Here is a 26,350-nt window from a genome sequence, read left to right as displayed (position 1 = left end):
GCTTTGCTTCTTCTTTGTACTGTCTGTTCCACCCAATGACAGCCACTTCCTGTGTTTGTTATTGGAGGGTGGAGGGAGTACTGGCTGATAAAATATAAGCATTAGTCCACACACAAAAACAATGAGACAAAGAGAAAGAGACTGGCTGGAGGGTACGAGACTGACGACAGTTCCTTTGCTAGAACGTGAGAGTGGGTTCGACTGCTAAGGGTAAGCTGTGCTTACTGCTTGACATCCAACACAATTATAAAATCAACTTTTATTGGGCTGAATTTCAAGCCTAATGAAAAAAACAAAACAAACAATAGTCTATACTATTTTTATTTTTCCTCTTATTTTTCCCACATTTATATTCATGTACACACACACTATATGGCAGCACCTACTCAAGGGCTAACAAGTGGGTGTGATAATCTTTGGAGACAATTTAGCTGAACACTCGTAGGAGAAAAAAATGTAATTTGGCTGCCAAGCCCTTTAGCTAAAAGCCCAACGCCATAATCAAATGTACCACAGCAAGAGAGAAATAGAGAAACAGGCAGACAGCGAAACGAGGAGCTAGAACCAAGAGAGAAGGACTGAGGCTCCACAGTGAGAAAAAGTACAGGAAGGGGAGAAAGGAAGAATGTTATCTTTAAAGGCTTTTATCAAAATTCTGTGCAGTGCTAACACTCCTGCAGGGCAGAGATCTGGTCTGCATGCCTTTCCCACTGCTGTGGATACTGCATTCTTTGAGGACCAGAAAGGCATTTTACTGAATAGAAATACAGACAGGACACTCAGCCTCATAGCCATCATATGAATGATGAGGGAAATGATTTGCTCATAAATGTCCTGGAGCAGAACAGTTCATGGATAATGCATACAGTAGATGACTACAAAGGTTTGTGTGGCTGACTTTGTACAGGGTCGGAAAAGTTCCCACATGGCCTGGTTTGCCAAACTCACTGCCTCGCACTGTGTGCTGGCAATATGGAGAGGAAATCAGAGAGTCAGTGAAAAAGAACACTTTATCCTGCCAAAACAAAACTTAATAGAAATCTGTGAGAAGACACAAAATCATATGTTCTATAATCACAGTTCTCAAAATACTTCTGCTCCATGAGTTTAGTGGAGCTTGGTTGTATCACCAAGTTCCCCTCTAGGTACTAATTAGAGACAAATGTGTTACTGTGTTATGCAATTAAATAGTCATTGGTTTAAAAGAAGTTTATTATGACTCAGCAATTATCCAAAACATCAAAAATAATATGTAAGAGCATTTTTTTTTAAATAATTCTGACACCTCCATTAGCTACAGTACAAAAACTCCTGACAGTATGACCTGGGATTTCTTTATACAGTCAACAAATAGGATTTACAGAAAAATGAACCAGCATTAAGCTTTCTGTCATCAAATGTCATGTGACAGCCCCCTGCATGGCCTGGTTTGGCAGGGGAGTAATTGGCAGTGATATAATTATGATGCTTTTTATGTAAATTGTCTTCAAGAAAAATTAAACATGGCAATTACAGACTTCAGACACAAAGCTCCTTTAGAGATGAAACAGGGATATTCCTATAGCTAAGATCTAATTTTACTTAGTTTCTTTACTTAGTTTATATGTTATTGTTTACACAAAAATAAAACAGCATTTTGTTAATATTTTAAGGCTTTTTCCTGTATTATTTGTTGTTGCAACCTAAGGCTTTCAGTATCTTCATGCAGTGTTTTCTTGTCAACACCACAAAGTTCCAACGTTTTCTGTTTTTGCATTGTCATAAATAGTCATGAAAGAATAAATGACAGCCCCCACCCTTCCCTTTCCCTCCTCCTCCTTCTTCTCTCCCTCCTCTCCATCCAACAAGTGAAGAAAGGAGGAAGGCTGGTTAACATTATGGACTCCCCCCCCCCCCTCAGTCATTTCCTCAGTCTGGACTGGTTCGTACGCATACAGTGCCCTGACACGGTTCGCAGTGGCACACGGTAGCGGAGGAGCCGCGGCTGGATGTCAGGGGATCAAAGGGGAATGCGGCATTAATCCCTACATGTGATGAAAATATAGGACCAAATTTAAAATCTCCAGGATAATCTGACTCTCAGAAGGAAAAAAACACCCTTCTAACTACCGTTGGAATTCGGATTTTATCTTATACCTTAAAGGTAGGCGAGTTGGCTTATTTTATTTTGTCTGCCGTGACTAGGGGAGAACTTAATTACTCATCCAGGCTTATTTTACTTTACAGAAACATGTTTTTATATACAAACACTAGAGCAGGCTCTACTTACTTCATTTGTTTGAAATGCATTTTTTGTGCAAATCCACATGTGCTACAACTTGCTGTTCACATTTTTTACACATTGCACCAAATAACTTATTATTTCTGTTATTGTTTCCAGGGAACTTCTCCCAGTTGTTATTATAAAATTTTAATAACTAGCTATGTGATGTAACCTGCCGCATCCTTTGATGCCTGACGCAGCCTGTGGTGTTATTTTTCGGTTATGTTTAACTAACACTAGGTGGCGCAACATGTCTCAACCCTTTAATGTAAAATCTTTATGGCATTAGATTATAATTGGGAAGTTTTTTGTTTTTTTTGGCATTGACTTTATCCTGAGATCAACTTGCCCTTATTCTTACTTTAGGGTCTAAGTGTAACGTGGAGCATTTATAGTGGGTCTTTTATGCCCATCCCTGCATCATCATTTAGGCAGAATAATTACAGTGAAACATAGGCTGCCAATCAAGCCAACCCTTTCTGGTACACGGGCCTCAAATTCAGCACACAGAGTTCAGACTGAAATGTGTTGAGAGAGCTGCAGCTGGAGAAACTCTATTTGGCAGGACTTCTGTTGCACCACAGTGTATTCACCATTTCCTTTACTGTACTGTACAAAGTCAAAATTATGGTTTATAGGTGTCTGTCTCCTGATCTTCTGCTCTCACCGCCGACTGGCCAACTTGTGGGTTGATCAGCCTACACCTGCTCAGGAGGATCTTTCTGTTCTCTCATTCTCACCACCTGTTTGGCCGTCCACCTGTGTGTCTCAACACCTATCTCAATGTTTCATTTTCTGCTTATCTAAACTCACAGTTCCCTGTGAACAAGGCTGTGCACAAGTTCTGTTTGAAGCCAAATCAGTGTTTGAAGTTTCCTTGATTCTTACAATTTTGAATTCAATTAAGAGTAATTTTTTTTTTCACATTTTCACAATAAATTTTGACAATTGTTCATAAGCCCACATATAAATGGCACTAACTTTGAAATACTTTCTCAGGTCAGCTGCCCCCACTGCCTGCTGTTAAATGATTTGGCCTTTTTTGGTCTGTGTTGCTCTACAGTGTGCTCTCCTCGGTTAGACCTCATCTCTGCAGCGTTGAGCCGCTCGCCACCACATCCAAGCTTGGCGGCAAGAGAGAAACAACCAAACTGTTTCTTTTTTTAGGGATAGCAGTCACCAAATTACAGCCATTGGGGCAGTTAACCCCACCCGAATGCTCCTACCGGACCCGCCTAGCACTAACAGCCTGTGTGTACATGAATTTGGGTTCTGTGTGTGTGCATGTGTGTGTGTGTGTGTGTGTGTGTATGTGTGTGTGCTTCTGTCTGTCTGTCTGTCTGTGTGTTCAAGTGTGTGGAGGGAAGGAGACAGGGCAGAAGGAAATGAGAGAGGTCAGCAAAATGACCGGATCCTTTTGGAGCTAGAGTTCGACACAGCTGATTTAGAAAGGTGTGTGTTTATACATGTGTGTATGTGATTGGGCCTGTTTGCTTACCTACTGGCAAACAGTGTTTGTCTGTGTGGGGTTTTTTTTAGGTGTCAAGAGTTTATTGTAGCTTGGATCTCTGTCAGAAGAACATGAGGACTTGGTTAAGAATACAATGCTCTTACTGAAAACCAACATATCCTGTGCAGTGACAACAGTTAACCATGCCAGATATTTTGTGCTCAGTCAGCACTGCCATCATTTTGAGATGCAATGTGATGTTAATTGCCACTGAGTGTTGACGTGGCATCTGCCAATTCAGCGTTGGTGTGTGTGGCACTTTTGGCAAGCTCTCTGCCCCACTTTAGCTCTGCTCAGCCAACACAATCTAAGAAGCTAATGCGCTCCTAAATATAAATACATGCTATTTGACATCATAATTGATGTTTTAAGGCTTAATAGATTTTATCACCTCCAGCTGTGAGCATTTATGGCAGTGACACAGGGTTCAACATTTACCAAAGACAGTGGATGTGAAAAATATGTGCAGCAATTAAAAAAAGGGTCTTGTGCAAATAAAATTTGATGATTTACCAGTCATAACAAAACTTTCTCCGCTGACCCTGAGAGAAACGACGCTAACGATTTAGTGGAAGTAGTGTGTGTGTTTAGGTGGGAGTTAACTGTGAACTTCTTTTTCTCAGTTGTGGTCGTGGGAGAATAAACACTCTGAATTGGGTCATGTGGAGATGATTTTTCTTGGCAACACATGGAGCATATTGCATAAATATAGGTTTGTTTAACTTGACAAGGGCAAAGGTTGTCTTGTGGGAAACGTAGTTGCATCAAAGTAATTGCAGTGGTCGTGAGGGCTGACAAGTTCCCAGCACTTGATAGACAGTCCATATAGGAAATGTAAAGCTAATGTCAGACAACTGGTGTGGGAACCTCAAACAAGAGATTCACTTGTAGACTGGATTGGAGACCGGATGGTGTTTTCACTGACACTGCTGTGTTTCATTGTCTGTCCACATCAATCCACACCAACCCCTGAATTTCATATTTTCATTGTTCGTATCCAGTAAGTTCACAGTTAACTTGTTGAGTAGAATACTCAACAAGTTTATATTTTTCTGACTTTTCTGGCAATACCACATGGCCAAAAGTATGTGGACATGCGATAGCCATGACATTAATGTGCTGCCTTAAGAACATCTGCTTTACTGGGATATTTTTTCACAGGGTTATTGAGTTATTCGTGATGAGTGGTAAGGTTGGACACTGATTCTGAGCAAATGATCCTGAATCAGAGATGTTCTATATATTTTTATTATTACTAAGAGGCCTTGTTTCAACCAATATAAAAATAAGTTTACAGGGGTATTCACATACCTTTGGCCACATAGTGCGGCTAAGTACCTATGACTTAGTAGTTGAATAGACATGGTCCTGTATGTTTAACATATATGACTATGAAAACAGGTCCTGTATGTTAAACAGGACAGGACATCCTGTATGTTTACTCACTTCTTGCGACCACAAACGCACCTCGTATGCTTTCTTTATGTCTGCTGTCTGCCTCTTCGCTCCCCCCTGCACACACACACTAGCCATCCCCATCCATCCACCCATTACACTGCTCTAGGTCTAGATGAGAGGACAGGGGAAGCAGCAACAATTAGGATTGAACCCCTCAGTTTGTTTACGTCTCAGACTAGTTTGACGGCCCACGATTTAATAGAAAGCCAAGGAGCGGAATTCATGCTCACCGGGGTTAGATAAAAGTGGTTATTACAGCCAGAGAGACTGCTTGATCGTGGGATGTAGTTTAGTCTTATCGTCATGTTGTGTTTATAGTAGCCTTGCACATCATTCCTGGATGATGATGGACTATTCTTGTTCCTGTCTTGGCTTTTTTCCTCATCCATCATCCCCAGTGCCACTGTCTGCAAAGCTCCATCCACTACCACAGCTCATAAATTGCGGCCAAATCATTGGTTTGACCAGAGTAAAATGGCTTCACACAATAAACCATGTGTGTCTCATTTTGAGATTTACAATGTTATACCTCCTATTATGTTACACAGCAAAAGATGCAGAAATTGTAGGTGTTTAAATAAGTCCAGTGGTGTCTTCTGTAGATATTCCGGCTCTTTTGTGTGTCTTTGTGTGTTGCGTGTCGTTGTGTGAAGTGGACCTTATATGCCCTAGCTGTGTCCTTTTGGCTGCATTCTTCTGGCCAAGCCAACGCAAGTAGTGTTTTGTTTTTTTCTTTTCTGCAAAATGGTATAATTTGGCAGCTATTTTTATTGTAGGGAGTAGACTGCAGGGGCCATTTATTCAGTCTTCCAGGTCAAGTCCACATCATGCACAGGATCTTTGTTTTGCTAAATTTAATTTTCCTAACAAATACTTTATTATTATTATTTATTTATTTGAATATACCAAAAGTGTTATGCATTTACAGACAATGGCATAATGTCAAAGTGCAACTAGAGACTGAAAATGGATCCTGTTCAAATGCACTTTTTATGCACTCATGCATTTTCTCAGTTTCAGTGATCAAAGCTAAATTGGTTTTGTGTGAAGTTACGAAGGCAAAAAAAACTTTACATTTAAGTTAAGTTGATAAATGTGATAAATTTGTTACACAGTGCAATGCATTATTCTGACCACATTCTTGTAATGGTTTTTGTTAAGGCTTTACTGTTGCACATCAGTATCCATTTACAGAGCAGTGTTAATGAGCAAGGAACCAGCTGGATTTTCCCAACATTTTAAAGTGTTTGAAATCCTCTCATAAACTGTTTTGTTGCAGTTTCCTTTTTAGGCCATTCAAATACTCCGTGCTACCAGAAATATGTTAGGACTTTAGGTGAAATACTGAGAGTAAAGATCAAGCGTTTGAATGATGTCACGTTTAGTAAAAGGATTAAGAACACACAAAAAGATAGGAATTTCATTTTGAAACTGCATTCATGTTGTTGCATGTCTTGTTTGACTATGTGTTTCCATCGCTTTCTGAAATCACTTATTTTTGTTCAGCCCTCAGTTCTCATCTCATTTGTTTTTTCTCGTATCAGTCCCATTGCTCTGATAGTGCTAATAGCCAAAATATGCTTTCAGTGAAAACCTGATCATGTTGCAACAGGGCTCTTAAGCTTCTCTGGAAATTATGCTTAACACTGGCATCATGACTTCCCGCCCACTTGCAGGATTGCAGAATGGGGGATCAGAGAAGGAATTAACACTTCAAGGTTAGAGATTATAGGGTTTTAGGTCACCCTGGAGTCCAGTGTATGAGTGGGCATTATTCCATAGGATTAGCCCCAGGTTAAGGTTCACGGGGATTAATTGGCCTGTTAATTTCTTTTTCTAGGATTTGCTAGGATAGGTTTTAGATTGCCTAGGAGGGTTAGGTCAGACAGCAACACACACACACTCACACATGTCTGGCGACCTCATTTAACACTGTGTGCATGCACCCAGCTTTGACATCATACAGTCTGTGTTTTGTGAAACAAACACACACACTCATACACACATGCATGCACACCTAGTTTCCCCTCTCTATGAATGGTGACTTTGTTTGGTTGCAGGAATAAAGTTTTCCACTGCTGTAAACTATTTTTTGAGCCAATGAGAAGAGACGTACTCTCATGTGCACTAACTCCGCGTGCAGGCAGAAGATGACATTTTGTCAGTGTGCTTGAAGTGACTTTCATTGTCACAGTCAGTTTCTGGTGAGTTTACCAGGGGAAATGATTGCATTTCTCCTCACCAGCCTCCAGGTCCTGGTCTGCCTGGTGTGGTATGAACAGTAGGGCCTTGTAATTAAGGATAGGCAGACTTTTTCATAATAGTCCAAGGTCTACATGTAGTCAAAGCTGCATTTAAGGGCTGGATTAAAAGGGGTTTGCTGTTGCCCCTGTTGACACTGTCCACACTGTGTCAACACTTCTGTCCCCATGTTTATGTTAAATCCAATGTACAAAGCAGATGACACACTGCAACATCATTGCTTGTATATTACATATGCAGTGTGCAAGCATAATATGTGCTGAAATTATCTATGTGCTCTACATCTTACAGATCCCCTTTACAAGACCGAGTATCGACATTAAGTAATATTGCAGGAAACACCTTAGGTAACTTCAGTAGAGCAAATCTCCTAACGCATTTTCTGTTAATATAAAAACTGAAAATCACTTGACATAGTAAACTCGGTGCTTCTGAGAGGGTCCTGAGGGTCTGGGGCTCTAAGGACTTGGCATTTTGTTAATCCAGTCATGTTCATGTATATATCTGTCCTTCTTCTCTCTTTTGTTTCTCATTTTACAACATTCCATGGCCACATACTGGCCAACATTCACTGACAGCAATGGAGAAGACAACAACAAGATTTCACAATAACAAAAACAGAACACATTCCAGTCTCCACACTGACCAGACAGCACTCCTCTAAAACCAGTTCAATAAAAACAAAGCATTGTAACTTATGTTACAATGTAGGACATTTGGCAAGGATAGTACTTTGGGCTGAATTATTTTTAGTTCGGTTTAGTAAGATAAGTAAGATAGAAACTTAGTGAACACATTTATATTCAGTAAAACTGACCCTGCTCCCTGTCCTTCTTGTGTTTTCTCAGGTGTGCAAGTACAAGATGCTGTCACATTGCTACCTCCTGCTGTTTCTAAGCGTGGCTCAACTGCCCTCTCCCTCCTCTGCTCTGCCCTTCGAGCAAAAAGGCTTCTGGGATTTTGCCATGGACAGTATGGACAGCGGCGGGCTGATGGCGATGATGAGGGATGAGGTGGAAGGTTCAGGTCCAGACGAGATCCCCAGCACTGACATACCCATGTGCCCCTTCGGCTGCCACTGTCGGCTCAGGGTTGTCCAGTGCTCTGACCTTGGTCAGTGAGAGTGTGTGAGAAAGAAACAACAGAGAGATGCATGTTTATGATGCTTTGTCAGTGAGAGAGTGTGGCAGGAGGTACAGAAAGAAAAAAGACAGAGTTAGTGGGCATAGCCCAAATCTTGCATGACTTTTAAAACTCAAGAAAATAACCCCTGGCTCTCCTTCTTTCATGTATTATCTAATGGAGGAATTTCTTCATTGGGATAATGCTGGTGTATTTTCACAAGGCAAAGCATGTCTTTGAGGGATTTTGTGTTCCCGACTTGGAAGATACGTGTGTAGATACTGGGTGAAAGAGGGAGAAACCAATGGTTTGAGAGGAAGAGCAAAATATGGCATGGAGGAAATGAAGGAGGAAGGAAAAATAACAGATGGAGAGGGATCAAGGGAGGTAGAGAGAGGGAGTTGGAGAGAAAGACACAGTATTAATGGTAGAAAAAAAAGGACGCTTTGATGGGAGGAGATGGAAAGTGTATAATTTTCTCACTGTCCTTAAGGGCCTGTTTCATGTTGTTTTAGTGACAGGATGTCTTAATGGAAACCCAAAACAGTGTGTGTGTGGGGGGGGAAAACTGATTTAGTCTAAGGAGAGCTCAGAAGAAAATTAGAAGGAGTGGTGTGCTAAAGTTTGGCATGAAAGCCATAAATATAAGACCCAATAGTATATAAGACAAAAAACATATACAAATATTTTTTTTATCAAGATCATGTGAATATAATGAAATGAATCATATTCACTCTCACTATACAAATGTATTATTTCCTGACAAATTAAAACTTGCTCAAAATATGGCTTTCATGATGGTTTTACAGTCTGTCTGTGTGTTACATTTAGTCACGTTTCCATATGATCATACTGCCTCTAGATATAACAAGTGCATGTTGCTCTATTCATACAGGCTAATGAAACTTCACTTCCTCACACCATGTTGGCAGCACAACTCTATTAAGCTTTCTGTGTTTACACATAATGGTTCTGTCAAGTCATCTTTTGATAGCTCTATATATTTACTGTCTCTGGTCTTTCGGCAATGGGTAAATGTGGAAGCATATAATTTCCAAGCAAAGTGCTTATTTAGCCTCTACTGTATGTATTTGGCAGTGGCGTCTGTCTCCTGTCAGCGTGCATCTCTATTATTCTATTATGTCAGGTTTTTGTGTGGAAGGGTTCTTGGGTCTAAGGGGCTGCTGCGGCTTTTGTCAGTTTGTGGTACAGGCTTTGAGATTTGTGGCAGATATAGGTCAGGAGGTTGTGGTTTAGGTTCTAGAGGATTAAGGGTTTCACTTAATAAGCATGTTGGTTTTAATGAATTCTTTTTAATATAACTGTTTGCCTTTATGCAGTCATATTAAAAGATGGCATGATGCTTGTTGAAAGCTGTAGGTGTTGTGGCAGCTGAATGGGAAATATTTCCTGCCACACTATTCCACCTGGTCACATCCTGTACCTTTGGAGTTACTGTAAATTGCTCTTACTGCAGTTGTAATAACTTTTTCTCTGAGAAAAGTCAACAGTACTGAGATATTCTGGCTTAAACACTATACTTACAATTGAAGCTTGATAATTCGCTAAGTTGCTTCTAATCTTAAAAAAATGTTTATTTGCTCACAACACTGAAACTTTATGACTCTCCTTCTTAGATAAAGTGCATTTTAAAGCTTCAAGTCTGTGTAGATTTGTGTAGATTTGATTTAAACAGTGGGTTTGATCCTGTGTGGTGACATGCAGGGTGTGGCACAGTACAGTCAAAGCCATATATCTAAACTTAACTCTAGATGGACAGCTCCGGGTAGAGTCCTGTGGGACAGATGTGGTTAGTGGTAGACGGGATCTCAGCTGATGCTTCTCACCAGAAGGCCTGGTGGCATCATGGTCATGGTCCAGATGAGGCTGGCCCTGGTGGAGGTTTCACTTACCCTGGGCTGTCTGTGCCACGTGGCTCTGTGATGTGGCTTTGTTAATGATCACTGGTTGCTGTGTTTGTATGGTGCCAAGTTATTTTTCCAGGAATCCGTGAACTGAATAATGCAGGTGTATTTCTTGATGCTGTCCACTTGCTGCAATCAATTCTTATCATGTGTGGATTTACTGCTTGGTGAATAATATTGATAAGCAAAAATAACTAGAATAATGTTTTTGTTTTTGCTCAGCACTGCAAATTTCACAGCTTCTGAGCAGGTGTTTCTCATGCCACAATGAAGACATGTATGTTTCCCAAAGCAATGGGTAGCTTTACCACTCCCACATCAACACACACACACACACACACACACACACACACACACACACACACACACCCACACACACACACACACACACACACACACACACACACACACACAGCTCCTATGTCTGTTTGTGTTAATCTCCCTTTGATTTAATGTGTGATTCAGCTGATGGTATTCAAGTAACATCCTTTGTGACTTCTGTCAAATGGAAACCACATGGAAAACATCTGGTGTCCCCATCTGGTGTGAGGGGAATGTATGTTACTGCCCATGGCTTTGTCTGTGACAAACCAGTAATGGTAATTACGTGCTGCTTTGAATTCATCTTGGTGTGACCTCCATGGTTGTGTATATGTCCGCCCCTCATTAAAATAATAGACGAGGAGAACCAGAGAACCAGGGTGCTCATTTGCGTTTGTGTGGGAGTGTGATCGGTTTAATTTTTGGACCTGATGGAAGTTTTAAAACACACAGTGACTATTTATTTTCCTAAAGTCTATGTCTGACTAAGATGTCCTAAAGGTTTGCCCATTGAAAACAAACTGGTTTTCAGGGAGTTGGTTCATAGTCATCCAAGAAAGCTTTAAATGGACTATGATTTGCTTCTATGTTTTTATTGGTCTTGTCTTCAGGTCTGACTGAGGTGCCAAAGAATCTTCCTCCAGACACCAAGTTCCTGGACCTGCAGAACAATCAAATCACGGAGCTTAAGGAGAATGACTTCAAAGGCCTCACTAACTTATATGTAAGACACACATGCAGCTCGTCACATTCATAATGTCCCATTTCAGCATCTGCTCAGCACCTCTTTATGATGTGCAGCCGACTCAGTTCAGCTTGTATTGGCTTCACTGGTGTATATCATTATGATGCTCCATTTCCTCAAGGATTTAGAGGTTCAGTTTCTTCCTCTTTCTCCTCCACTGCACTTCACTTTAAGCTTTAATTTCACTTAGGTTTGATCCTGAAGTTAAATGGGCATGTTTAGGATGTCTTAGAAGAAAGACTTAGCTCACTCCTGAACTTCATTCAAAAGCACTGACCAAGACTAATATTAAGTCTGGAAGCTTAGGAAAATCATGACACTATACAATAACATCTCTATGAAAGTCTGTTTACCTCAGCTACTGTGGTAAAGGTGCTCAAATTCCATACACACAAGATGCAAAAAAGCCCTTGTGCATTCTGTGTATAATTTTAGCTTTTTCTGAACGTCTGGGTGTTGATGTGGAAATTTCCTTGCTTACTGTTTCAGGGTCTGTCTCTGAGGAATAACCTTATTTCCAGAGTCCACCCTAAAACATTTGTTCCTCTGAAGAACATGCAAAAGCTCTACTTCTCCAAGAACCTGCTGGTAAGTATTCCCAAGAACTTGCCTGCCTCTCTGGTCGAGATGAGGATCCACGAGAACCGCATTAGGAAGGTGGCAGCTGGAACCTTTGCAGGACTGCATAACATGAACTGCATAGGTCAGACATTCTTAGAATTTGTATTATAAAGTTTAAATATAAGTTCTATTTTTGGGTGTTTACCATTGTCTTTTCTACTTCTGCTTTATTTTGCAGAGATGGGAGCAAACCCCATTCAGAACAGTGGTTTTGAGCCTGGAGCCTTCAAGGGACTAAAACTGAATTATCTGCGTATATCAGAGTCCAGACTGACTGGTGTGCCAAAAGGTAACTCCTCTGTGTGGCTAACATGCTGTGTAAACATTAAATGTTGTTTCCAACAATGTGTCAAATGTAAATCCAAACATAATGTCATGATTAGTAAATTATTTAAAACACACAATAGTGTTCTGAGTGGAGTATAGGTGATTGTAAATTGGTTTAGTATTAAAATAAAAGTTTCTATATATCATAAATATTCTAATCTGCTCAAACACAAAAAAATAGGGTTAAGCATTAAAGGACATTAAAAGTCATAGAGAGACAGTAGACAAAGTCAAATCTCACTCTGAACTCTCTGTTAGATCTCCCTGAGAGTCTCAATGAACTTCATCTGGACCAAAACCAAATCCAGGCTATTGAACTGGAGGACCTCAGCCGCTACAAAAACCTGATCAGGTATCTTCCACCCTTGAACACATCATGCATTTGTTACCCATATAATAGTTAGGGTTCACCCCAGACTGGTTACAGTATTATGCCACTTAAAAGTAGCAGGATTTGTCATATTCTTTAACCTTGGCTTTGTTTCTATCACTTTTGTTCAACTTATTTTGGCACACTTCTAATCTCTAATGTGCTTATTTAAGGTCACAGGAGTATTGTTGTGGCTGATGTGGCTCTAATTCCCACCTGGCAATAATCAATAAAGCAAAGCTAAATGTACCACAAGGTGCAGTGTTTTCTGTTTCACTGTTTCCCTCTCACCTGTCTCACAGATTGGGCCTTGGCTATAACCACATTCGCAACATAGAGAATGGGAGTTTGTCCTACTTGCCCATGCTGAGAGAGCTGCATCTGGACAACAACCGCCTCACTCGTGTCCCCACAGGCCTCCCAGATATGAAATACCTACAGGTGAGTCCAACATGCACAATCACCTAAGACAAGATATTTCACATGATGCATAATGATCTACTCAACCTCTGCTTTGCAACTGCTGTTTCCCAGGTGGTGTACCTGCATTCAAACAACATCAGTCAGGTGGGTGTGAATGACTTCTGCCCTCGCGGATTTGGGATGAAGAGGACATTCTATAATGGCATCAGCCTGTTTGCTAACCCTGTCAACTACTGGGAAGTTCAGCCTGCAACATTCCGCTGTGTCAGCGATCGGCTGGCCATTCAGTTTGGCAATTACAAAAAGTAAAGTCAGGGGGATGCTAAAAGAGGGAGCGAGCGAAAGATGATTATGGAGGAAGTGGAGCAGATAATTTAAAAAAATGAAGAAACTTGAGCGATATAGGGAAAGGGAGTTAATATTTCAAAAGAATATAATTTTTTTATTATTATAATAACTGATTTCTGTTGAGAGGGAAAGGGATGAAGAATATTGGCAATAAACTGATGAAACAGAAAGTGAAGTTAAAATATAGATTTTTTTAAATTTAATGATTAAAAGTTTTGCCATTTGAAAAGAATTGAACAGAAAAAAAACTGAGAAGAATGTGTTGCCCGGTTTAAATCCATGAAAAATGATTACTGAAAGTGTGCAAGTATTTCATTCCATTTTTTTTACACAATAGTGTTTATTATGATAGAGGACATGTTTGTTCTCTTAACATTTTGGTTCAGATAAGTGGAAATAGATTTAACAATAGATTTCTTATATACTATATAAAATGGTGCTCTGTATGACTTTACGGTATGTGTGTGCTGACTGGGGAGATCCATCACATTATTCCTGTTTTACTGGTCTGAAGCCAGTAATGCCCTCAACATTGTGATTAAACTATACTGTACTGTACTTTAAACAACTATAGTCACAGATTTAGGGCAATTGTCCATCATATACAGACACAAACATAATTTCGCAATACTTCAACTCAAGTTTATCAAACATGGCTTTGTATATATCATGACAGATGACTGATTTAAAGGTCAAAGGGTGCACTTAAAAATCCCCGTCATCAGAGCCTTGTCACCTTGTCTTATTCATCTGAGTTAAGTGAACCACCAGTGTGCCTGTGTACCAACTCTATTCTGTGCCTTTAGTAGACAGCTGTCTCTATTATACCTTGATACAGTATTCCTTGAGGTGACACTGAGGTAGTGGGAGTAGAGAAAACACACATTCGCTTTGCTTTGATACAATGAAGGCATTGTGTTCACATAGTGCTGCAAATATTATTAGTGTTGTTGCATTGTTTGCACAGTATTTTCTGTTTTGCGTTTTCTGCTTCAGGGTAATTGGGGGGTTAGCATGTCTACAAAGTTAGACATACAGTATGTGGAACTACTTTTGTCCTAAGTACTTATTCCTGTCTCTGTTCTGTAATCTGACAAGCTACTGCTGCATGTGAATAAAGACATTTTCAGCCTACTGCATTAAGCCAGAGAACAACTGATGACTATTGTCTGGATGCTGTGTGAGAAATAAAGAAATATCAAAAATGGAAGCCATTTGATGAATGATACTACAATTTGTAAAACAAATAAATAAAAGGCCTAAATTCAGAAGTTGACACTTGAACAGAAACATGTAAAATACAGTCACATGCATTATGTGGCAACAACTGAGTGAAAACATCAGACTTAATCCTGAAATGCAAGAAAGGAAACTGTCAGTATTCAACATAACTTCTAATACTAAATAACAATAATACTTACTGACATCATTCATTTGTCATCAATCTGAATCCCAAAAAGAAATTTCTTTTATTTGGGATATCATTAAAAAACAAAATACTCTGTGGATAGTCAGGATCATCTCTGTTTTGCAAAAAGGCAACTGGTCTTTCATTATGTTTTATTTGGATTAACGGTGTTAACTGTAATAAATGAATCCTAATAAATCATTAAGTCAATCATTAATATGCTGACCTAAAAGGACAGAGTCTGACATTTGACATGATATCCTTTACATTTTTACATTGACAAAACTGTGTAAACTTCTAATGTGTAAACTTTAATAAGTTAGATTGCATTTATGACCATAATTATGATATAAGGTATGATTCAGCTGATCAACGTTATGAACTGGTGTGGATCTTTATAGAGTTGTGTTTTTTTTAGTGACTCAACCAATTTAGCTTAAACTACAATTATAATTTGCACCCAGGAAAATAACATCCAGTGTTACTTTGTGATTCTCACATATTTACGCATCAAGTATTAAATGACGAAACCATAGGTTCGTTCTTGTTTTTGAAGTCGCCGCCGGGAGCGTCAGCTCGTGCGTCTCAGCCCCTGTTCGCGGTGCAGCCGTGTTTGCAGGAGGCACAGCGCACTTGCCTGTGTTGACACAGGACATGCGGCGATGCCCTTTCGTGTGAAGGCGTCTGCAGCGCTCTCCAAGCAGCTACTGAGCGATTTCGTCTCAGATGAGAAGTTAGGAGGAGGAGGAGGAAGAAGAGGAGCGACGAGCGTCAGGGGAACAAAAAAACCCGTATTTGTCGGCCCATTGCTCCCGTTCGGTGGCAGCGGCCTCTTGATTCTCCGATGAAGCCGGGGGCTGGATTGGAAACGGCGCAGGGATGTGCTGGTAAGTGGGCTGGTGCAGCATGAGCTCGAGGCTGGAATAAAAACGGCGTTTGTGGTCGTGTATCCGGGAAAAGGGAAAGACATTTGCTTTAGTCATGCAAATACACTCCTTCTTTGCCCGTATAGGCCTAACAATAGATGTTGATAGGCTAACAGCCTGGATGGAAAGCTATCTGTGCTGCTCTGTTGTTTTTTTTTTAATAGCTGTGAATTCCTGTTTGCTGCCTCGGGAAATGCATCAGCACCGACTGGGGATTAATGTGGTCTCACAGGCATGTAATTGTTTGGTCAAACGGGGAACTGTGGTGTTGGATTAATTTGATCGGCGGGCATCAGCTCCTCTCCCATACACGCCCTGCTGAAATGTCACTGCTGAAAATAAACCAAATAAATAAAAGGATATAATAAAGGATCAAATCTGACATTTGTTTGAAGCTGCTTGTCATTCTCCAGCTTATTTTAGACACAGTTCTGAGGTAAATCTGCTACTGCATTGTTACTCACTCAGATCTTTGTTTTCTTTGAGAAAGCATAATGATGATGACAGGAAGAGGAGGACAGAGGTGGGGTGAGCCCTTCCTTGACCAGGATTGGTTTTAATCCGATCAAAGCAAAATCAGGTTATATCCATTTAGATTCCTGCAGTGCACTTTTAATAATATTTATTATTAATTGTAATTAACTAACCACAAATTTCTTCCTTATTTTCAGTGACGTCTATGGTCAGGAGGTGATGGCAGTGCTGACTGAGCTTCACCACTATTACCACCCGTTCCCCCCGATGGATACTCACCATCAACGCGCCTGAACCTTCTCTCCGAACTGCCTCGTTCCCCTCCTCTCCTTCTGTCTCTCCTTGCTCATTTCCTACCTCCGCCTTCACCTTCCGTATCCAGCTGCCACTTGCTTGTGCCTAGTCTCTTCCCCCATCCCTCCATCCAGTTTGGAAGTGGAATTTCACTGTATTTCTACAACCTCACGTTATTATGGCGTGCTGTGGCCGCACTCTGGACTCTCCCTGCACATTAGCCTTACTGGTGGGCTTTCAGTTTGCCTTTGTGTTGTATTTCTCCCTTGGGGGTTTCAGAGGACTGGTGTCTGTTCTGGTGCACACCACAGAGCCGGAGTTCGATTACTCTCGACCTCACGACGTCTACACCAACCTCAGTCACCTGGGAGTACCGCCTCCTCCGCCTCGCAACTCTGGCACTGGACCCCCTGCTACAGGACCAACGCTGAGAGACTGCCAGGTTCCATCCCCATTGCTGGGTGAGTGAGACAGAGGGTTAAATATGTGATGAAAGCTGTAACATAGGCATAAACAAAACAAAGAGATAAAGTGCCAAGAGCTAGGCACCTTCTGGATCACCTTTTACTTTCTTTTCCTCCAGTTGGACCTGTGTCAGTCCATCTTTCTGCTCCCTTGTCTCTGGAGGAGATCAGACATAGGAACCCATTAGTGTTGCCTGGTGGACGTTACAGGCCTCCAGATTGTGAGCCCAGACACCACACAGCGATAGTGGTTCCGTACCGGAACAGGCAGACACACCTCCGTGCCCTCCTCTATCACCTCCACCCTTTCCTGCAGAGACAGCAGATCCACTACAGCATCTATATAGTGCAGCAGGTGGGGTTATGCATGAGTGTTTGCGTGTGCAGGCTGGTAAAAAAAATGGTTACAGAGGAATGTGAAGTTGTTTTTGTGCAGCATGTTGTGAGGATCCGACCGGACGTTTTGGTCGTGAGTTGAATCTGTGTTTCAATTTTCTGTCATGATTCTGGAAAGTGTCACTCTGGTAGGTCAGCAAAAGAGTGCTGTCCTAATTGTTGCCTCTTCTCTTTTAAATTAGAATGATTTAGACTTTTTAGACAAACAAAATGCAGAAAACCTCTTATAACCACCGTAGCAGGTTGAGAGAGTACGTCACAACATGGCGGCATCACCCCCGAACACTTAACACAGCATGATGTAACTAACTGATGTAACACAGTCTCTATTAATGCCATGTATTACTACAAAGTACAGCTTTAATACTGCTATATTATTATCATTTATTATCATGTTGTGTGTTCACCCTCATTTTCAAATGTAAATGTATGCAATAACAAAATTAGATGATGCAAATTTGATATTCAAAACTGGGTACTTTTTTTCCAGTGAATATATTAAATGAATAGCTTATGGTTTCTTAAGCCATTCGTTCATAATAGAAACGTAAGTAAAATTATGCGTGTAACTGACGTCTTCCTTGACTTCCCAGCTTTTCACAGTGTCTCTGAATTTTTTTCTTCACATACACTGTAAGACATGATGGCCAAATGCTTACAGCCCTCATTTTGTTTGGAATTCATTCATTTGTTCAGACAAACTTTACGCTTCTGTTCCCCTGAGCTGCGGCAGAACAACACTAGAACTTTACTCCCCACAAGCCAATAGTTACTATGTCAGAATCTTAGGAGAATTTCACGTCATACGACCAATCACAGATGAGTGAACCAGTGTACAGAGACAAAAAGGCACAATAAGGGAAACTAATCAAAAAACAAATGAATTACCACTATCTACTCTTTCTTGGTTATTTTAATATGACTCTGACATACACAAAGCTGAAGGAAAAACAACAGTGACCAGTTACCCCTTATTTAGCCCTGAACAGCTGCCCCTCAGCTGTTGCTATTCTTTTACCCACAGCATGGGTAAACTATCTGTTATGTCAATTTTGATCACTTTTGCCATAACTTGCTCCATTCAGGAGCTCAAGGGGAAATCTGTAGAAGTCTTTAACCCATCCCTTTTTTTTCCAGAACAATGTAGATTTATTATGTAAATCCACAGTGAGTGCATTTACACAGACTTAAGTAACCAAATGACCAAAGTGGGGGTATGGGATCAGGGGGAAAATGGTTTCCCCTAGATTTATGCTGTTTTCTTTGCCATGTATGTGTGTACTCAGGTTTTTAATTAGATTTCTCCAACTGCACATGTGTGCAACAAAAGACTGCAGACAGGAACACGTGGCTGAGTGAAAGAATAAATGAAACCAAGTCCCCTTAAAATCCAACAGAAAATTTAAGAAACACTTAAGTAATCCCTCTGCTAAATGTATACACAGATTTCATGTGCATGTAAAATATGTTCCCCTGATTACTCGAAAATGAAATTATAGGGAGCATTGCACATGCACAAATCAAATAAGTAAGTTTCATCTAATTAATCATGTCCCAAACTGCAGAAATAACATAGGTGCAAAGTACAAATTTGCTTCCATGTTAAATTCATTGACAAGTGGTCAAGGAAGCAGGTCACTGGACCACACCAACAAACCAATGCACGACTTATTATTTCTATGCCATCGTTTGAAGAGACTATCAGAGAGAAATAAAAGGTTTTATCTTAAAAAAAGACTGCAACAGACTCTGGTGAGAGCTGAACATTTCTTACATTTCTTCCAGATGGAAACATTCATAAACACTGTAGAAAGCAGAAAACTGTCAGCACCCCAGACTCTCAGTCAGATGCATAAATAGCACTGAAGTTTCTATTAAGAAAGACTTGTAAAATCCCAAGCTATTCATTCATTGTGCATATGACTATGTTGCCAACTGTCATTTTCTGGCTTCAGTGGGGGAATGGAACATTTAACCGTGCCAAGCTGCTGAACGTTGGGGTGCGGGAAGCCCTCAGAGATGAAGACTGGAGCTGCATCTTCCTGCATGACGTTGACTTGTTGCCCGAGAATGACCACAACACCTACACCTGCCACAAACAGTTCCCCACACATCTGTCTGTGGCCATGGACAAGTTTAGATACAGGTAGAGGCACAGTATGAATGATGGTTCAATCGACCTTTGTAAATATACAGCATCCTGAGACATTCATGTCAAGATTGTGCATTGGTGATGTGACCCTCTTAGGCTGCCGTATCCACAGTATTTTGGCGGGGTGTCTGCAGTGACCCCAGACCAGTACATGAAGATGAATGGCTTCCCAAATCAGTACTGGGGCTGGGGTGGAGAGGACGATGACATTGCTGCCAGGTGAGGTGGCTGACAGAGTGAACTGTGCATGTTGAGATGTGCACAGATGTTCACCATAAAAAGGACTGCATGCACGACTACTTAAGCCGCTCCACTTCTTTTGCTTTTTCCCAGTCGTTTGCTTTACTCATTCACCTTGTTTCACTTGTTCACTGCAACATATTTTCCTTTTCTTTCATATTTTTTTATGTGTCCTAACATCATCTTTCATTTTCATGTGTCCCCCCACTGCTGTGGCTTTGCTGTGTGTCTCTTGAAGTGGGCCCTGTGAGTATGTTTACATACACTAGATCACAGATATGGGCTGGGCTGTGTGTTTTATAAAATCTTCTCATTTCCATGCTGTGGTCCTCTCTCTCCACTCTTTGGCAGTTTGCTACTGTAGCATCTGCCAGTCTATTAACAGAGGCACTGCACACAACAACAGAACAGAAAACAACAGAAAGTAAAGTACAATCCAAAAGCTTGCACAAATTGTAACATGAAGCCAACATTATTTATATCCTGAGAATATTTTTCCATTTATGCATGCGTTTAAACTGCACGAAATATACATATACAGTAGAAATATAAGAAAACACATGTACTTTACAGGATATGTACAGTAACATTAGTGACATATTTTTTTGACCTATATGAGCATGGTACAAAAACACCAGAATTGAAAAAAGGGATCCACACGGCACATAGGCCATAAACGTATGTTTTTTCTCATATGCCACCCACAGTCCCATTATTGTTTTCTTTACTGTGCTGTTTTCTAAACTCGCTTAGATCCCCTCCCTTGTTTGATCAGAGTAATCACTTTGAGTAATTAAAAACAGCATCCATGGTTGCAACAGGTTTGCTGATCTAATATTATCCTGACTCTGACAGTAGATTCCAGTTATTGTTTTTGAGGATCTGCTATTGTTGTTGACTCCTGTTGCGTGCTGCCTTTCCAGAGTGCGTCTCTCTGGCATGAAGATTGTGCGCCCTCCAGTGGCCATTGGTCATTACAAGATGATCAAGCACAAAGGGGACAGAGGCAATGAACAAAATCCACGCAGGTACAGGACAAGTATATACAAAAAATATGTAGGGGTACATTTATTGTTTATTTTAGTGTTTGTTTGTTTTAGTTGTCTGCCCAACTTTAGTTTGATGTCTTTGAACTATAAAGTAACAAATTGAATTTCAGCTTGGCAACATTGTTCCATTAATACTTGTCCTGGCTTCATTACTTTTGCTGGAGACAGAATTATGTTTTTTTCCCCTTATGTCTCAGCTTGTTCTATCTTTAACTCCTTCTAGATTTACTTTTTATAATAACTTTTTAGAAATTCCTTATTTATTAATTTGAATGTTTTAAAAATTGGAGCTCTTGTAACGTATGTATGTTTAAAGTAAAAACTGGTCAATTGCCACAAAACATCCAAAAGCTGTTTGAATAAGTATAAATTAATAAAAGAAAGAATTGAAAAAAATAGGAACCAATGTTAAAATACATAGTTGTTCAGTACAAGCTGTGAATGTGTAGAATTCCTGTATTTAAATATGAAAGAATGTAGTCATAATTTAGTAATATAATTAAGTTTAAAAAATTGTATAAAAGAGAAAATACATGTAATGTAAATACAAAGATATGAATAGAAGATTCTTGATTGATTCTTGTTGCTTTGGTTGTCGGAAAATAGGTAAATTGATAGACTGATGTATTGATGTACATATATCATTATTGATATATAGTATATTAATAATGGCCTTAATAAAAAGGCTTTGATCTGCACCCTTTTCAGTTTGATCAATCTGTTTTTACTGTTGTTGGTGTATGTAACCCTTTTCTTTCTGATGTTTTCAAACTGAAATAACTAACTTTTAAAAATATTTTTCTGCTTTGGTTGGGCGCGTCATTTTCTTCTGCATGCTTTATAGAGGTAGCAATGTGTACTGCTTATTTATTTTTAAATGTAAAAATATAATTTGGCACATAATGCTTTAGAAAGATATATACGTATGTGTGTATGTATTTTATTATTATTATTTATTTTTTTTCTCTGCTTATCTTTTCCTTTTAAATATGAGAGACAGGAGCCATTTAAGTTTAGCAGGAAAAAAAATATTTCTATCAAAATAATCGATTAACCAATTTAGCAATTTCTAATTTCTGTGTGTTTTGTTTGTTTTTGTAGATTTGACCTTCTGAAAAGGACAAGGCTCAACTGGCGCTCTGATGGCCTAAACTCTCTGACCTACGAGCTCCTTTCCAAACAGCTGGAGCCTCTCTACACCAACCTCACTGTCGACATCGGAGAAGACCCCCATCTGCCCCAGGGGAAAGCCCCCATCCCTATGAAAACAACGACGACTGTCCACCAACATAGCACCAGCGACATCAGAGGCTCTGCTAAACAGGAGAAGAGACAACAGAACAAGGAGTCTGTGGCCACAAATATGACTGTGTCCAAACCAGCACCTCTTCAGTCAAAGGCAGCAAATCAAACGACACAGGAGAAGACAGGTGTGATGAAATAGGATGAGTTGTACAATAAAAGTACTGCATACATCTGTACCATAAAGTGGCTTCCCCCTTAATCTAAAAGATAGAATGGATGAAAGCAGTGTAAGTCTGTTCTATCAAGGGATTTTAAGTGTGGCAGCTTTTTGTGCTCAGTATGTTAGGGATAGTTATGATTGTAGAGATGATCTTACTCGTATCTGATGTTCCAACAATTAGTTCACTCCAGAGATCGTTGTATGACGAATGAAGACGTCTTTTTCGTCTACAAGGGTGCATTCAGAAACATGACACAAGTCTGTGGTTGCACTCATAACCAGGAGAGAAATAGTGAACAACCCAGTCGTATCCACAAATTTAACTGAGACACAGCAAAAATTTATGTCTCTGCTCTTTGCCAGACATGGCAAGTTGTTAGCAACTCATCTGCTGCCAGCAGACCTGCAGCTTCACCCAGTCTGCTCACAAACTACTGCTGCTGTCAGTTCACCCCCACTCCACAGTGGGTTTGTGTTTCTGTGCCTTCTCTCTTTTATGCGCATTTTATAGACTGGCATAGTTGCTTAAACGGAGACGGAGGCAAACGGAGGAAAAAACTGATCCTAGCTCAAAACAAATGATGCTTTCCAGGACTGCCGTTTTATATTCATGTGCATTGATCAAGCGCTGACCAACTCCATAATTACCAGACAATTCTAGAGTTTATATTTATATAGAGAAACGTATTTATTTGTTTACTGTTTCTTTCCTTCCTTACAGTCTGGTGCCTCTCTCTTACATTTAGTTTATAGACAATCAAATCATATGAAAATATAATTATCCAACAACATAACAGAAATATTATCATGACTATCTTTACGCCTGTCACATAAACATAGACTTGGCATGATAGTTGTCGTCTAGTTTGACTATAGTCTTTATATATGGATAGACCTGTGCTTATGATATAATCTGTGTTTTCTTAATTTTTCTTTTAGGTAAGTCAGGTATGGGAATATTGTAGACACATGACTACATTCGCCACTTTCATATTGTGTTTTGATAACCTAGTGGGCATAGTTACGATAAAGCACTGTGTATAGATTTAGGTCAGCTTTTTACTAGAAGACTTGGCATTACTAAAGTGTCTCCGAGTATATTGTGAAAGACCTAGTTAAACTTAAAAGCTATAAAGTTAGTGTCTGACTCTCCTTGTCTTTCTTTATCCACAAGAATGCAGTTTTTGAAGGAAAGGAGACAAGGAAGAATAACATACGGGCTTTAGACAGAAAATATAATTATTTTATGATCAGTTATCATCAGTTATGATCAAAGCATCACTTCATCAATCTGATATTTTGTTTTTTCCATGTCAGCCATTTGGAATGTTTTATTTTGAGTAATCATCATAGTTTACCGGTTGCAAACACTGAGTTTAAAATGTGAGGTCCTAGAGTTTGTAGAGGGTGACATGAATCTGATCACTGGTCATGGGATTTCTTGCTGCTACTTGAAAAACATGTAACACAAATTTTTTGGCGTGGAATTGTTTTATCATATAATGTATCACTACTTTGAATGTATGTAATTTATGTAATAGGCTTATTTATTGTGTCATTGAGCTAATTGCACAGACGTTTGAGGAGAAATAACAATGCAGATTTAGTTTGTAGAGTAGGCTATTATCCCTTTATAGCATGTCTTCGTACTTCTTAAGTTAACATTGTGCCTCTTGAAATAAGCCCATGTTACTGAAAGATTGAAGATGTACAACTGTATTGTATGTGAGCGCCCTCGAGTGGCACAGCGCACCATTGCGCCAGCTAAAGAAGATCAGGGACTGAATGAAACTGCAGTGTTGTGACATGAATGTTAATCATTAATGTTGCCCATTCACATGTTTCAGCCAATCAAATCTTTTCATTTCTCTGCGTAGAGGGTTTATCATTTGCGTAGTATAAGATTCATCCAGCCATCTTAAAGGTGTAGAACAGCTGTCTGAAAATGACTCATAAACTACACAGAGAAGGTTTCATGAATGGCTATAGTTTTATAGATAGAAATTATGTTTATTTATGGGGAAATATTACCAGAGTGCAGATTAACTTGACTGAATACACAGACAGTAATACCTAATTTATTAGCTTAGTACCACATAAATATAAGGTGGAATACTTAAGGAAATAGATGCATCGTCACATTGCCTGGGACAATGCTTATAAAAAATGAAGCAGTGACACACTGAAAACTTTTAATGATTGACTAATCAACCAAACTGTCCACTTAACTAGAGATTGTTCTATATTTAGTTGATAGGCTAGTTTAAAAACTCTGGGAGACATTTACTGTGTTGTTGAATGCCAACTCAGCATCAAGTACAAGTAGAACAAGACTGGGATTTCAATGGTAACATTTTTTAAAAAATTGAAAGACTTTGTTTAATCATGAGTTAAGTCTGAATGTAATTGATGAGAACCACCTGATTAGAAAAATGGGATGTTTATGTATACATGGCAATTGAGATGAAATGAATACATTATACATTACTCATATGTAACTATCGTACTGTCAGCTTAGGTTGCCTTATTTACTAATCTTGTCTTGATGATGAAAGATTGTGTGTGTGTGTGGGTGTCTGTCTTTAAGTGCGTGGCTGTGAAGAGAGCAAGACGAGCACAAAAGGCAACAGAAGCTGTCAACTACAATGGACAGCATTATGACAGACAGCAAATACATATACCAATAAAAACACATAATCAAGAAACTTGTCTCCTTTTTCAGGTTTTCTAACATTTACTTGTCATATGATAACATAGATGATATTCAAACACACACTACACAGCACCATAAACACACTTAAATATTTAAGTGAAAGACTTAACCTAGCAACACTAGGCTCTGTAATGAATACATGCATTTAGTATTTTAATTAATGCTCCTAGAGCAGCGTCATTGCAGGGATCAGATGCTCATGTTTGCTGCTAGATTAGAAGCCATATATCCTCATCAACATGCTGTAGAGCAACCTAAAACTGCTCAACCCATTACATCACCCTGTGTTTTGCAGGCCTTGCTGTTCTACGTGGGCATAAAGAGCAGGATTAAAAAGTTGGATATGAGATCATACCTATAAATAGACAGTAACCCCCAGCTCTGTGTGATCAATGTGTTTCATAATCTAAAATGTTGTATGACTCACCAAGAGAGGGTAACTCAAACTCACAAAATGCGTGGGCAAAAAAGTGCACCTTACAACCAGTCCCAATGCAGTGTTAACACAGCCTCAAACATAAAACATGGATATCAGGAAATCACAAACATAGTATACTGCTGATACTGCAGGGCTATTATATTTGATAATAGTCTTGTTATTCTGCCAACAACTGCATGATTCAATGTACCAACAACATTCACTTCACATTCACAGCTAATTTTTTTATAACAGTAAATTAAATAGAATAACTAAGATGTTTGTCTAGAAGGTACAATAATGTTGGAGCTAATGTTAATGTTCTTTTAAAACCGTCACACCTGGATATCTTTCTGAGTGATGCTCTGTGATGTTGTCACTCTGTGAGGGCAGCAGTGACTGTCTAGTTTGCACTTTCTCTGCAGTGGACTGACACACTGGCCTGCTGAAGTGACCATGGCAGGCAGACAGAGGGCTGAGACAGCCTTAAGTCACCTCATGTTACTGTATGGCCTGGGTCACACATCCGACCACTCATACTCTCAGCAACACCTTAGCACTGTTAGCACGCACACAGAATGATCATCTCAAAAACTACGTACTGGAGGGGGATGCACATTCATCGAGTTGCAGTAGTTTCTTTGATTCAGCTGGCA

At 39.7% G+C, this 26,350-nt stretch overlaps 2 protein-coding genes across 6 annotated transcripts; both read left to right on the top strand.

The window, feature by feature from the left end:
* Window positions 1–101: 101 nt before the first annotated feature.
* Window positions 102–14,905, top strand: bgnb (biglycan b). Of its 2 annotated transcripts, none has more exons than XM_067527017.1 (8): window positions 102–210; window positions 8,342–8,606; window positions 11,473–11,585; window positions 12,096–12,309; window positions 12,406–12,516; window positions 12,813–12,906; window positions 13,227–13,365; window positions 13,459–14,905. In XM_067527017.1, the coding sequence occupies exons 2-8, from the start codon at window positions 8,357–8,359 to the stop codon at window positions 13,654–13,656; spliced, it is 1,119 nt and encodes a 372-aa protein (XP_067383118.1). In that variant the 5' UTR covers window positions 102–210; window positions 8,342–8,356; the 3' UTR covers window positions 13,657–14,905. The 2 variants fall into 2 exon arrangements, with proteins under 2 accessions (XP_067383118.1, XP_067383117.1); XM_067527016.1 differs by lacking the exon at window positions 102–210 and adding an exon at window positions 1,906–2,143.
* A 754-nt stretch (window positions 14,906–15,659) lies between these two features.
* On the top strand, window positions 15,660–24,404 carry b4galt3 (UDP-Gal:betaGlcNAc beta 1,4- galactosyltransferase, polypeptide 3). 4 transcript variants are annotated; one of them, XM_067527012.1, is made up of 8 exons: window positions 15,663–15,990; window positions 16,520–16,609; window positions 16,701–17,258; window positions 17,381–17,616; window positions 19,613–19,803; window positions 19,906–20,028; window positions 20,973–21,077; window positions 22,200–24,404. In XM_067527012.1, the coding sequence occupies exons 3-8, from the start codon at window positions 16,976–16,978 to the stop codon at window positions 22,540–22,542; spliced, it is 1,281 nt and encodes a 426-aa protein (XP_067383113.1). In that variant the 5' UTR covers window positions 15,663–15,990; window positions 16,520–16,609; window positions 16,701–16,975; the 3' UTR covers window positions 22,543–24,404. The 4 variants fall into 4 exon arrangements, with proteins under 4 accessions (XP_067383116.1, XP_067383113.1, XP_067383114.1 ...); XM_067527013.1 differs by having other exon boundaries at window positions 16,516–16,609; XM_067527015.1 differs by lacking the exon at window positions 20,973–21,077 and having other exon boundaries at window positions 15,660–15,990.
* Window positions 24,405–26,350: the final 1,946 nt, after the last annotated feature.

The sequence above is a fragment of the Channa argus genome, chromosome 13, assembly GCF_033026475.1.
Source record: "Channa argus isolate prfri chromosome 13, Channa argus male v1.0, whole genome shotgun sequence".
Taxonomy (NCBI): Eukaryota; Metazoa; Chordata; class Actinopteri; order Anabantiformes; family Channidae; genus Channa; species Channa argus.
The sequence above is the reverse complement of the archived record's forward strand: the minus strand, read 5'-3'. Positions and strand labels throughout refer to the sequence as shown.

Bases quoted from the DNA above. Each gene is read 5' to 3' on its own strand.
- b4galt3 (XM_067527014.1), top strand. From the start codon at position 16,976: ATGGCGTGCTGTGGCCGCACTCTGGACTCTCCCTGCACATTAGCCTTA. The intron at 17,617-19,612 runs GTGGGGTTATGC...TTCTGGCTTCAG, and splicing joins GCATCTATATAGTGCAGCAG to TGGGGGAATGGAACATTTAA. The intron at 21,078-22,199 runs GTACAGGACAAG...TTGTTTTTGTAG, and splicing joins AATGAACAAAATCCACGCAG to ATTTGACCTTCTGAAAAGGA.
- bgnb (XM_067527017.1), top strand. From the start codon at position 8,357: ATGCTGTCACATTGCTACCTCCTGCTGTTTCTAAGCGTGGCTCAACTG. The intron at 8,607-11,472 runs GTCAGTGAGAGT...TCTTGTCTTCAG, and splicing joins TGTCCAGTGCTCTGACCTTG to GTCTGACTGAGGTGCCAAAG. The intron at 11,586-12,095 runs GTAAGACACACA...TTACTGTTTCAG, and splicing joins AAGGCCTCACTAACTTATAT to GGTCTGTCTCTGAGGAATAA.